Source organism: Dreissena polymorpha, chromosome 3, assembly GCF_020536995.1.
Source record: "Dreissena polymorpha isolate Duluth1 chromosome 3, UMN_Dpol_1.0, whole genome shotgun sequence".
Lineage (NCBI taxonomy): Eukaryota > Metazoa > Mollusca > Bivalvia > Myida > Dreissenidae > Dreissena > Dreissena polymorpha.
In genome coordinates, this window is record NC_068357.1 from 5,642,218 (window position 1) to 5,656,419 (window position 14,202).

Consider the following 14,202-nt stretch of genomic DNA (forward strand, 5'->3'; position numbering starts at 1 on the left):
TATACAAAGAGCTCTATGAAAGATTCACTTGGAATTATGTTAACATAATCTATAGCAACTATTGTGCCAATGAGATTATTCACGGTGCACAAACCATATTTATTATGACATGAAACATTAAATAAAGATGTCTTCATTGATTAAGTAAAAAAATGGTGAAATTATCTTACAATTTGTATTTTATTGTGAAAGATTTACAAATAGTGTTTGTGAAAAAACACACAAAATTATTGAACATGAATACAATATACAACAAATAATTTATCATAAAGTAGGAAAATGTAAGGCACAAAGCAATATGTAAAGCTAATGTTCTCATTGTAAAAATGTCCATAGATTGTTATTAACAAATAATAAAGAGACAGGCTCCTGTAAATATATTAAGATTTCATCAAAAATGTGGAACATATGTATTTTCTCTTCACATCAATTTGTTTAATTTATAAATGCATCAGAGCACCAGATATTCAAAATTAATGACCATGTTAGATATTGATTATGACTTAAAAAGTAAGTTACTCTTCGGGGTTCTCTGGTTCATCACTGCTATTCTTTGTGCCAACAGGTGCTTCAATTGGTTGATCACAATTACCCTGAAACTGAACAGATGCAGAATTCTTCCTTGATGCCACTTTTTTCGGGGAGTTAGGCTTAGAGGTTGGTTTCTTTCCAGATGATGGATGTTTTGGAGAAACTTGTTCAGAATTGGCTTGTGTGATTTTGGCTGAATGAACAGGCGATCCTTTTTTTTCCTCCGGTGCATGATTTTCTGGCTTACAGACCGCAGGTTCACTTGAGAGTGTTGTGGTTGGTTCTGGAACTTTTTGAATACAGGCTGTTTCAGCAACTGTTGAAATTTCATTGACTTTGGATTTTTCCAGCAGTTTGGTAACCTCATCAGCCATCTTCTCAGCCTCTCTAATCTCCTGTTGGCGGATGCCTTCCTCTGCTGTGATCACCTTGTAGTGATTGATGAACTTATTTGAGGCCTCAGCAGACATGGGGTCCCACACGAAAGAGCCTTGCCGCTGTGAAAATAACAAATGACAGATGATTTATGGTTTGTTTTATGATCTTGGGTGTTGATATTTAGCCTCAAGCAATTCTCAAGCTTGTGATTTGAAATGATATTTTGTGTGAGGTGCTGCAAAAACTTAACTTAATAACTGAACAAGAGCACCGCATAACGGGTGCCATGTTTGATGACAGGTGTAGTTTTGAATAAATGAAAGCTTGTCAAAATCTTTTTTTTGTTTTAAAGTTCACAGTGACCTTGACCTTTGACCTAGTGACCCAAAAATGGGTGTGGCATGTAGAACTCATCAAGGTGCATCTACATATGAAGTTTCAAAGTTGTAGGTGGAAGCAATTTGATTTTAGAGCCAATGTTCAAAACCTTAGCAAAATGTAAAGGTTTTAGCACGACGCGGACTTCGGACGGCGGACGACACGACGAGCTTGCTATGACAATACCTCGGGTTTTCTCCGAAAACGCCGAGCTAAAAATTATAATAGAAAGTTACAAATGAACATTTTACAATGCATATTCATCTTTAATTAAATTGGAATTGATGGTTAGCAATCTTTATTTTTACCAGAAATACACGAATAAGTAAGTGAGTGAATTAAAGACCACCACTTCATGGAATAACTTGAAGACCACCCCCATTTTAAGTGGGTTAGAAAATACAATATTTCCCTTCACCTTTCCCCTGATCGGGTAGTTCAGATCTATTCTGCTGTTGTACTGGTGTTCATACGATATTTTCTCCTTGAATAGTCTCTGGTTACCATCTTTAGGACGCAAGAAATTTACAGGAACTGCAAAAATTAAAAAGTGAAAAACTTATACAAAATACATTATATTTAATTCTTGATCCACAAGATCAATTCTGATTCGTTCAGTGAAGTTTTAAACAAGAGTTCAAATAAGTTTACAATACAATACAGATGATGAGTTTCAAAATCTTAAAGTTTATTGATGTAAAACAGAATACATTCACAAGAAGTACATCCTGTAAATTTTTAGCAGCTTTCCTTTTTTGAATTGTATGAATGATATTTTTAAAAAAAGAGTTCTTAGCAGAACAAAGGGATAATCTCTTACTTATGAGGATGTTTATATTTTGTCATGATGTCAATGTTTGTCTATAAAAGGCCAAAATGGGAGTTACAAATTATTCATTATTGAGGCAGTTAAACTATAAAGTTTACCCATACTTTTGCCAGTGTCTCTTAAATGCATTTATTTGGACTCAAAACATCAATATGTAAATACACTCTACTGTAATAAATTCCATTACCTATATTATGATATAATATCATTATTAGCAGTGATAATTTGACCCTAACTAGCCCAAGTTGGGAAGCATGTAAGAAATTGCCTTTGGAATACCAATTTGGTATCCCCAATTTGCGGGAATAACAATATTTCAAACTAACTGAAAGTTAATGTTGAATCCACGTTTGATTGTGTTTTGACTTAAACTGCTGCTTTATGTGAAGAATCATTTGCTGTGAACCAACAATAGGGTTGCAAAATACAAAAAAGGGAACCAGTTATAACTTTATGTACATGCGCAAAGATTTTCCAGCGAATGCCTAACAATGGCTTGTTTTGTTCTAAATAGACTTAAACTTCTTACACATTCTGAACAATTGCTTTGTAATTTGTATAAACCATATTGTCAATGAGGTTGATCATTTAACATCGAATAACCAACAAATCAACGATAACTCTAGTTCACAGGTACTACATGCCATCAAGTAATAACAATAAACACAATGAAAAAAGTAATATGTATTATGATGAAATTTGAATATCACAATTTTAACTGTTTCTATCTCAATTGTATTATCACAATTTTAACTGTTTTTATCTTAATTGTAGAAGTTCAATTGTGTTAATTGGAGAAACAAACAAAATCTAGATAAAGGGTATATAATAAAACCCAGCTTGCCCAAATAGTAAGGAATATTCAAACCCTCTGCACCTTTCATCTAGTCAACAACAATGGTGAAAAAAATGCAATAACAGATGCAATAAAAAAGAGACAGGTCATGCAAATACTAATACTGGATTCGCTTTTGAATTAGTTTGTCAATATCAAGAAGAATTCATCGAAAATTTCCGAGTCATTTAACTTTGATTTCCCCCTGGACAAAGTCATAGAACTTAAGTGGAATTCTATATATTAAAGTAATGGTTTATCCTTAAACATTATTGCTTACACTATTTAGTATTATGCTTGACATTTGGGTTACACCTTTAAATAGGTAAACTTTAAGTAACTAAACTAACATATATATAGGAAAATTTATTCATGAAAGTCCAGTTAAGAATTATAAGCACACATCATTGCTGAACTCTGCAATATGATTACAGGGAATATTAAAATAATGTTTCAATTTCTTTTTACTCTTAGTTTAAAGCTATGAATTTCAGCTTAACTGCTTGGTGGGTGATCTAAAAACCCTCCCACAGGGAGTATGATATCCTTTACTTCCAAGTTGCTAAGGGGACACAAGATCCACTTCACCATGGCAACTTCTTTGTATGTTTGTGTTACGATATAAATCTTCATCATCATCAATCCCTTGACCAATTTAGCCGTTGGGGGGGAAATGAGGGACAGCGATACAGAAATCCTCTTCCAGTCAGGTCTGTTGTGTTTTGCTGAGAGCATTTCATCCATGGGAAGGAATGTCCACTCTTTTATATTATCCTATATTTTCCATCCAGCTTTTCTTCTGAGAGCCCCAACGTCAACCTCCCTCTAGCGTGCCCTGGAGAACAGTCTTGCACAGACAGTCATGACTGGTGATGTGTCCAAACAAAGCCAGCTTTTGTAGTTGGACGTTCGCAAGAAGGGGCTCTAGTGGACCAACAAGTTTTTCAGTCATGTTCCAGATGTACTCGTTGGTATTTTGATCAGTAAAGGAGATGCGAGGCAGTCTTTGGAGACATTTATGTTCTAATGCCTGTATCCTGCATTCTGTTTCCGTGTGGAGCGTCCAGGTCTCCTAGCCATAGAGTAGGATGGAGACTACGCAGACTTGTGCTTGGTGGGGAAGCTAATGGAACTGCTTGTCCACAACCTGCTCAGTCTGGCCATCAATGTGGTTGCCATGGCAATTCTTATTCGGACCTCAGCGGTACTGGACATACTTGGACAGGATTTTGCCCAAGTACTTAAAGCTGGTCACTTCTTCTAGCTTCTCGCCATTCATGGTGACGTCTGCTCTGGTGTTGGTTGTGCTGTTCACCATGATCTTTGACTTCTCCATGCTGACCTCCATCTCTTATAATCTTGCTCTTTCATAGTGTTGGTTGGTTAGATCTTGAAGTTCACTGCTGGTGCCACCCATGAGGTCAATGTCATCAGCAAATCTCAAGTTGGAGATGGGTTTTCCACCAATGAAGATAGAGGTGTGGTGGTCATGAGGAGTCTCCTACATTATCTTCTTAAGGAACTGGATAGGAGAAATCAGGCATTCCTGATGGACGCCAACTGATGTCCTGAAGAAGTCCCCCTGCTGTCTGTTGAGAAGTATTGCACTTATGGCATTTCTGCAGAGGTCTCGAATGACTTGCACCCGCCCTTCATCAATGTTGAATCCTCTCATAACATGCCATAGACCATCGTGCCACACGCGGTCAAAAGCTTTCATAAAGTCAATGAAGTTATGGAAGAGGTCACGGTGCAGGTGTTTCTCAATGATTAATCTGAAGTTAAAGATTAGTTCCACTGTACTCAGCCCAGATATGAATCCAGCCTGCTCTTCCAGCCAACAGTCCATTGGCCTTACTATTCAATTGATTATGGACAATGCATAACATGACTTTGCTGAGATGACTGATTAGACTGATGGTGCGTTAAATCTCGCACAATTTGAGGTTGCCCGTTTTTGCTAGGGGTATGACCAGTGACTGGGTCTTATCCTTAGGGCACTTCTTCTTCTCTCAGATCTTTTGGCATAGTGCCGTCAATGCTGCAGTTGTTGCCTCTCCTCCATGCTTAATCAGCTGGGAAGGGACGTTGTTCACTCCCGGAGAATTTCCTGCCTTAGGACTACGCACTGCCTCATCCATCTCTGCTTTAAAAATTGTCGACCTTTCGTCTCCGTTTCTGGTCTGGGTTTGTTCTGAAGGAGACTTGAGTCCCATTAAAGTGGATAGTTGTAGAGATCACTGCAATATTCACTGCATCTATTTAGGACTGCGGCACTCTTGGTAAGGAGATTCCCATCATTGTCTTATGTAACACTGGCCTTGGGATGACTGGTCTTCCTGAGGGTCTTGAGGATGATGTAGTCCTTCTTACTGCTGCCTGCGGTCATCTCTTTGTTGATAATTATACATTGTTCCTTAATCCATTTCTCCTTGGCCTCTTTCATCTTCTTCCTTACTTTCCTGTTTGCTTTCTGGTAATTTGTATGAAATAGATCTGGTTTTGTACTTGACCGTTTGGAGCATGCGAGGTTGCTATCCTGGACGGTTTGTGTGGATGCAGCGTGTTGGCCAGGGTGAGTTGATGGCTTCTGGGGAACTAAAAACAGTCTCAAACCTCTATCCTTGGTCTCTCCTAAGCCAAATCTACCTACTGTCCCTCACCAGTTGTGATATGTGTCTGGTCCATCCTTGGCATTCCAGTCACCTTGGACACTGAGGATGTTTTTCTTGGGAACCTTGACTATGATGCATTCTAATTCTTCATAGAACTTCTCCTCCTCTATGTAGTCAGCTGTTTGTGCGTAGGTCTTGATGATTGTGATGGTGTGTGGTTTTGCTGATAAATGGATCAAAATGAGTCTGCTGAAGACTGGGGTGCAACTGATAACGATGCTGACTACCTCCTTCCTTATGATGAAAGCAACCCTGTGGCCATGTATAGAATCCCCAACGCTGAACCATATCTTATTCCATTTGTCAGTTGATGTTAATCCGAATCCTAGCCACCTGATCTCGGTCAGTCTGATGTTGTCCCAGCGGTAGTGCCTCAGCTCATGCGTCAGTTAATTAAGCTTGCCACCCACATTGAGTGCTCTTACGTTCAATGCTCCTATGGTTGTTTCCTTTGTCGCATCCACCCTGGAGACTGGCGGTGGAGTGCACAGTCGTTGTTATTATGGGCCTGAACAATCAAACTTTGTATTCTGTTTTTTGTCCTTGTCATTTTCTTTAATTGGGCTACAAGCAGTTTTTGCGGTGCCTGTCTCCTCTCCAAGAATTTGCAACTTGTAATACAAGTCATGCCAGTCCCCTCACTTTGTTTTATCGCCAACAGAAGCAGGAACCAGGGTGTGGTTGGGTAAAATGTCTCAAATCAGAAGTGAGAGTTGAGTGTCGCGTTAGAACCAGTTCTGCCTGACTTCCCGAGGGAACTGCTGCCCAGCAACAAAGTACTAACTATAATCTTAACACCCCATACACCACTGGTATTATAAAGCATTTAAATAGAATAGATATTACATCCGCGAAATTGCAAAATCAACACATAAATAAATAATAATAAAAACATGTAAGATAAAAAATATCAATAAAATTACTATACGCTTTTTAGAATTATTCAAACATCTAAAGGTAAGTTCAGATATTAAACTCTTCTCAGAACAGTCTTGCAAAAAAGGCAGAATATATAGAGAAAACAAATAATGGTTATCATTCATATAGATTTTAATGATCTTTTTTTTTCAGATATATACCATTTTCAACAGTTTTTCAGTTATATGATGGAACTCCGTTAAATTAAGTTCACTTTCCTGGACCAGCTTAGCAAAGCTGTTAACTGATTATATTTGTACACATACTGAATTACCAATAAACGACATATTCCCAACCATGACGGTCGAAGGGCAATATAATTCATCTATAAAGAATTTATTTACAATAAAATTTATTTAGATAACAGAATAGTTACTGGTGGTGTCTAAATTACAATATTAAAAATAACAAGAATACAAATCCTTGAATGCAATTACAAGAGTCAGAAAAGAAAACACACCATGCACGAGAAGTTAGTTATTTGCCTATGTTACATGAATATACTCATTTAAGCTCATATGGGAAATAAATTTGTAACAATATAAAATAAATAAAAGCATACATGATGAAATTCTGCCTTTTCTTTCTGAAATATTCAGCCAAATATTCCACTTTATGTACATTAAATAATATTATCATGTAATAACTGTTACAGCATAACATGTCCACTTTTAGAATCAGTTAATCAAACAAGGAGTATAATCGTTTGAAAGTTAACTGTCTTTAAGAAAGTTTAATAAAATAATGCCAAAAACCAAATGCATAGTTAAACGTTTTAATGTGAAAATTAAAAATGTTTCTAAAAATTATGACATTTTCTATTCAGACTTCCCGTAAACCAACTTGGTCCGACTAAAAAAGGCTGACACATTTTGGGTTGGTCAGATATTCATCAACAAAGAAATTCTTTCCAACAGATTTTTTAAGTTTAAATCATTCATTTTACTAAACAAAACCACTAATAACTGTGCAAATCAGTACAGATCCACTGTGTTTTTTTTTATTGTTAAAAAATGTGTGTATCTTGATCATATGTTATTAATTAATTCATGCATGGGCATGTCATCCATAACTGCTTCCTTTCAGCAAAAACTCTTTAATTGCGAGTCCAATTAAAAACAGCTACATGTCATGAACAAAATATACGTTATGTGATGGGTGTTAATAGTATTAACCTTGGTAACTATGAAACATAAGGAAAAGAATAGTATCTACAATATTTTTGATAAGTGGATAACTTAAAATTAAAACAAACTAGATTAAGTCTTTGCTACCCAAATTCAAGTTTAAGATTATAGTTTGGTATTACTTCAAACAAACTCTCTATATATTTTTGAATTTAGTATAATTAAGTATAATTTATATTAAAGATTGTTTATAACAACGAAATCCTTCACAGAAATGTGCCAAGTTTTATTGGTCCGGTAATTTACATTTTTGTCCGCCAAGTTTTGGCATGTTGTCAAACCAAATGTCTTACACTTTTTTTAAGCTTAGGGGAAGTCTGAATATGTAAATGTAAAATACACTGTATACTAGAAGAATCTGTATATGATAGCATTTAATATTATATTATAGCTCAAAAATGCACAATGTGCTTATGTAACATGATTTGTAATTTAGATTTTATTTGCATTATATACCTGTTCCTAAAGCAGGTTCCTTATTTGGATTGGCAGTGTGTCGTGATGATCCAAAATCTTTTCTATCCTGGGTGGTCTCCAAGAAATCAGCCCTGTATATGGTGTCATGGGTGCGTGGCGGAACACAGAGAGGCTCGTTTGATACTCTTGAGGGCCACCAGTGTTGGTTATCGTCACTGGAAATTTCAGTGTACACACTGCATATTGGCTCATTCAAAAGTCTGACATTATGACGCAAAAACCCACAAGACCCAGGGTGAGGCCTGTTTGCCCTAAAATCAGGAACTGTGTGAGGAAAAACCTCTGTTCTTCTGTTGTAAATATTTGGTAGAGCAAGTCCTTGATTTTCAAGCCATTTTTTTCTCCATTCTGACGGGTAATTTCCTTCTTCCTCATGTTTTGTGTGGCCTTCCTCTGCAAACTGACTGATTACTCTAAAACTGTCTGGGCTAAAAGAGAAAAAAGTTTGCATTTCATCACAAAAAAGGTTCAATTGTTTTTGCTTTCATAATATATTCTTTGTACTTTTAAACAAGAATATCAGTGAAACTGATGGATGCTCCCCGATGATGCGCTTTGTCAATCTATGTGTTAATAACCACCTAAAAAATATATTATTAGCCTTTGTGACCTTGACCCCAGTGACCTCAAACCTCATCAAAAGGTAGAGGTCCATGCAAGGTACCTACATGCCAAATATGAAAGAGATCGGTAAAGTATTGAAGGTGCTTTGAGAAACTGTAACAAAAGTGTGACTGAAAAATCTATTATTAGCCTCAATGACCTTGACCCCAGAGACCTCAAACCTCATCAAAAGGTAGAGGTCTATGCAAGGTAATTACATGCCAAATATGAAAGAGATCGGTAAAGTATTGAAGGTGCTATGAGAAACTGTAAAAAAAAGTGTGACAGAAAAATCTATTGTTAGCGTCTGTGACCTTGACCCCAGTGACCTCAAACCTCATCCAAAAGGTAGAGGTCCATGCAAGGTACCTACATGCCAAATATGAAAGAGATTGGTAAAGTATTGAAGGTACTATGAGAAACTGTAAAAAAAGTGTGACAGAAAAAGTATATTATTATTAGCCTCAGTGACCTTGACCCCAGTGACCTCAAACCTCATCAAAAGGTAGAGGTCCATGCAAGGTACCTACATGCCAAATATGATAGAGATCGGTAAAGTATTGAAGGTGCTATGAGAAACTGTAAAAAAAGTGTGACAGAAAAAGTATATTATTAGCCTTGGTGACCTTGACCTTGACCCCAGTGACCTCAAACCTCATCAAAAGGTAGAGGTCCATGCACGGTACCTACATGCCAATTATGAAAGAGATCAGTAAAGTATTGAAGGTGCTACCAGAAACGGTAACAAAAGTGTGACGGAAAAAATATATTATTATTAGCCTCGGTGACCTTGACCTTGACCCAGTGACCTCAAACCTCATCAAAGGTAGAGGTCAATGCAAGGTTCCTACATGCCAAATATGAAAGAGATCGGTAAAGTATTGAAGGTGCTATGAGAAACGGTAACAAAAGTGTGACGGAGGGAAGTATGGAAGTAAGGAAGAAACTTCAAACTGGCAACTTTATGCTCCCCGAAAATTTTCGGGGAGAATAAAAATATCAATAAATTCTTGTTAACCGGCCATAAAATAATTAGTAATAACACTGTTTTTTTAGAAATAAACCACAAAATGTGAGTCTGAGTGATGTACAAGCATTGCATCAATTTATGTCTAAATCTGTGCCTGGATGTGTTACCTAAAAAAAATTACAAACATATTTCGTTTCTGGATGCAAGTTCAGTCTCTTTTGTCACTTTTTTGTAATGGTACAGGTACCAGTTCAATGGGGAAAATAAGGGTGTTTAAAAAAAAAAAGATACATTATAAATGTGTTGTTTCTTTCAAATTCACTTGTTCTTATGGCCATAGGTTGTAAAATAAAATAAAAATCTTTCTGACATTTATATATACAAATGTTTAAAAAAATACGTTCAAATTAGGAATATATAGGAAAATTTCAGAATGGGATGGTATTTTTGAATGGATTATTCAAATTTATTCAAAGAAAAGGAAAATGCATAAGTCTAGAATACAAACAACTCAAGCATAGTCTTATTTATAAAATTAAAGGGATCTTTTCACGGTTTGGTAAATTGACAAAATTGAAAAAAGTTGTTTCAGATTCGCAAATTTTCGTACTAGTTATGATCATTGTGAGGAAACAGTATTACTGAACCTTTACCATAGTGCAATATAGCCATTATATGTATCTTTTGATGATTTGAAAACCTAAAAATTATAAAGCGTTGCAACGCGAAACGATTGAATAATTTGGAGAGTTCTGTTGTTGTCGTTTAAATTTACGAAACTACGAAGATTGCTTATATAAGGTATAAAGTACTCAAACTGTGTATACCCGGCGGAATAGCCGAGAGGTCTAATGCGTTTTTACTTCAGACTATCTCCAGGACTCTGGGGGTCACTGCATGGTTCGAGCCCTGGTACCGGCTACTTTTTTTTCCTTTTTTAATTTTATTCTTGATTTTTTACTGGAGCTTTTAAGATCCAATGTTTACATTTATCAATATAAAGCAATTAATGACAAACTTCAAAATATGCCAAAATCTGTGAAAAGGCCCCTTTAATATCAGTATTCACTAAAAGATGCTGCTTTCTAAATATATACCTTGTCCAAAATTTATTGATATCTCTCATTTCATTTTTGGCACTGTTCACAATCATGATATTTACAATGATTAAATACCAACATACAATAATGACAAGTTAAAAAAGAGATTCAACAGCTGCAAACATTTCTGGCTTTATTTATTTACATTTAAATGCCTGTTTTGAAGATTATCTATGGACATATTTCTTTAAAATGCGATGGAAAGCTAAAAAAAATTACAGGTATTCATCAATAGCAATCAGGTATCATGATCAAATGTAAACAAACTAACATTATGGCAGTTAAGATAAATAGGCAATAAAACATTCTTCAGTTTTGATATGAGTAAAAAATTTCATAGTAATTTTTAGTGTATGTCACATATAACCTAAGAAAGAACACTAACAATCTTTGTCATATTTATTTCTAATTCAAAATTATACCATTGGATTGAAGGTTGTCAACATGTTATTAGGCTGCTGGGTGTGTTACCTAACAAATAGTTTTGTTATTTATGTTTCATGCCAAGCAGCTAGATGTTGTTAATGATAATTCAAACTTGCTTTGTAAATGCACAAGATATGTCAGAAAACATCAATTACACATAAAACCACCCTGTATCAAATGTTTAAGTCAATTATCTGGACAGGCTTCACCCAATTGGTGTGTGTCATTGTTGGTAAACGTGTTGACAAGTCAAATACCTAATACCTTATAATGAACCCTACTACATATATAACATGTCAAAAATTGTCTATGGACAGTAGAGAAGGATCAAACAGAGTGTAGATACTTATAACGCTGTTTTAGGTTGATTGAATTCGATTTTATAGACAAACTTGAGACTTCTTCTTTTTACTTTGAAATTGGTTTAATCAGGAATGAACTCTGAGCTGTATGTATGTACCCATAACGCTCAGAGCATTCAAGAACAACTAGAGGGGTGGGTAGTTCTTCTTGAATGCTCTGAACTTTTATGAGTACATACTATACCATTACATTGAGTGGAGCATGACCTAAAGTCGATCACTTTGTTTACATTGAAAACGCGGCTCTCGTGATGAGGTCACACGCATGCGCTCCGAGTATTTTGTTTTACTAACATAGCTACGCTTTAAAAATAATTATAGACACGACTAAAATAAGGAAAACAACAGTTTAATTGCATTTATAAATCTTACTTCAACTGAAATAATACAAATTTATGCATATTGCGTGCATTTTTTTTCGGTAATCTTCATTAAACTTGCACATAAATTGCAGACCACTGCACAAGAGTCAACTCATAATTTCATGTATTTGATTTATTTTAAAGAAAATTCTTTTACCCTTTCACGATTCCCAGAAAATGTTGCATGGAACAATATGTGCGCGCACATCTCGAAAATAGGTGACATGCCGATATTAAAATGTTCAGTGGGTTTACCCTGTCCCGATTGGATGATAATTTTATCACATCTTTTAATAGTAACATATATGCCGAAATTTTATTTGAACAAATAGCTAATGTTGTTATTTTTTTCAATTCTTGAGCACTTTTTCGTGTCAATGTTTCTCAAAAAAAGATCGACCGATAAAACGAAAACTTGTTAAATGGTATATAGAAGTTATAAAAAAAGTTAAATTAATCTTTCAGTTACTCTAAATTTGTTCAGTGAATCAAATTTTCGAAGTTTTGTTGATCTCATGCCTATTGCAATCGAGTACTCTCGCTTTTCGGATGTGACCTCTCGACTCAAGGTAAACAACGCGCGTAGTGTACGTCATTGCGGGTGTGTATGGAACTATTGGCTTTGTGTGGTTGAACACGCTGTAAATAAACACTTTTGACATGGATTTTACGGGAGTAAATCTTTTTAGGTACATCATTTATTGCAGGATTGTTTGAATAAATTCAGAAATTATTTTAGTTGTTTCCTTAACTGCTCGACTCAAGGTAATTAGAGGATACATACCCGGAGAATCAATAGGAATAGCTGGAAGTTGGATTATTGTAACTACAGGGGTAGGCGGATTTTGTCATGTCCTGGAAGTTATTAAGTTGATTAAATGATTAAATATGTTATTGACTATAAGAAGCCTTGTGTTAACAACTTACTCAAGAACTAAGAAATACTTTGCGAGTTTTGTATATGTGTTATTATGTGACATGTATATTTTTCGATAAGAATGGGTTTAGTTGCACAACTATTGAGGGCCATTATTTTACAGATACAGCATCTTTAAGTTTCATAATAAAAAAACAATATGTATCAATTATCGTATTCATAATTTAAATACTGTATAAAATGAGTATACTGTAAATCTTATCATAATAATGATAGTCATCAGACCTGTCTGTGTCAATGTGCTCAAGTGTAGTGCTCTACATAGTGTTAGACAGTCAATTATGGTAGACATAGAACGTCAGTGGGGGGCGATAACAGAGACTTCATTTAATACTTTACCCGTAGACGAACAGCTCTACATACTCATCAACAGTTGGCCAACTTTAAAGACTTTCCTGAAAACCCATTTGTCTACAGAATTTCACGAGTTTGAGAAGCATTGTGGACGGTTGTTGTACGGTCTGGACAGGACACGTCAGTTGCTCTTGGTGACCAATGCAAGCCAGCGACCACCCCGTACCAAACACACACAAAAAACAAACTAAAGAAGGGCATAATTCTTAATTAAACTGGCAATAGTGTTTATTGGGTATTTTTATTCAAGGCAATACAATTCTAATGTATGTACAGAAGCACTCTCCGACCTTCTGTAAATTCACTTAATGTTTTATTTTTATCTCATTTAATATTTTAACAACTAATGAAAAATCGCGCGTACAGTTCTAAGTCGCATATATTCGCGATTAGTGGATAGACTTATATTCTAGTGAAAGGTGTGTGATTTAAGGAGTGAATAGTGTGAACGTGTAATATAGAGTGTTTATATTCGGTGGAGGATTATTCACTGTCTACAAACGATTGTTTGGTTCCTCTACAAAGGGGGTTCAAGAAGAACACAGAACAGAACAGAATGTGACACTGTCACTAATTGGCTCACTCTCACACAATTAACAATGAAAACACAGCAAATGAAAATCAAATATAAAAACATACTTGTATCTGTCAAGAACCTTCTTTCTTCTACACAGAGGAGGCATGTATATCGCCATTTTGCTTAAAGGTCGATGGAAATTCCCCCCAAAAATACAACATTAATTGATCTGCATGTCATATTTTTATTCACTAATCCGCCATTTTGTTGACATGTTGCTATGGATATTTAAATTTATTTTAAGTAATAACGTAAATGATTTTTCATGAAATTATTTTTTAGTATTAAATAAATTAATTAAAT

At 35.4% G+C, this 14,202-nt stretch overlaps 2 protein-coding genes across 3 annotated transcripts in view; both read right to left on the bottom strand.

Moving 5' to 3' along the window:
- Window positions 1–248: 248 nt before the first annotated feature.
- On the bottom strand, window positions 249–14,116 carry LOC127872826 (uncharacterized). Its single transcript, XM_052416245.1, has 4 exons — window positions 13,962–14,116; window positions 8,188–8,636; window positions 1,706–1,821; window positions 249–1,028 (listed from the first exon to the last, which is right to left on the bottom strand). The coding sequence occupies exons 1-4, from the start codon at window positions 14,015–14,017 to the stop codon at window positions 516–518; spliced, it is 1,134 nt and encodes a 377-aa protein (XP_052272205.1). The 5' UTR covers window positions 14,018–14,116; the 3' UTR covers window positions 249–515.
- Window positions 8,823–14,202, bottom strand: part of LOC127872830 (uncharacterized) — a 118,604-nt gene continuing 113,224 nt past the window's right edge. The window contains exon 2 of one of the 2 annotated variants that reach the window (XM_052416249.1): window positions 8,823–8,840. The gene's annotated coding sequence lies outside the window, so the exon portion shown is untranslated. Of the gene's footprint in view, window positions 8,841–9,287; window positions 9,306–14,202 lie in introns of those variants that run through there. The other variant, XM_052416250.1, reaches the window with a different exon arrangement.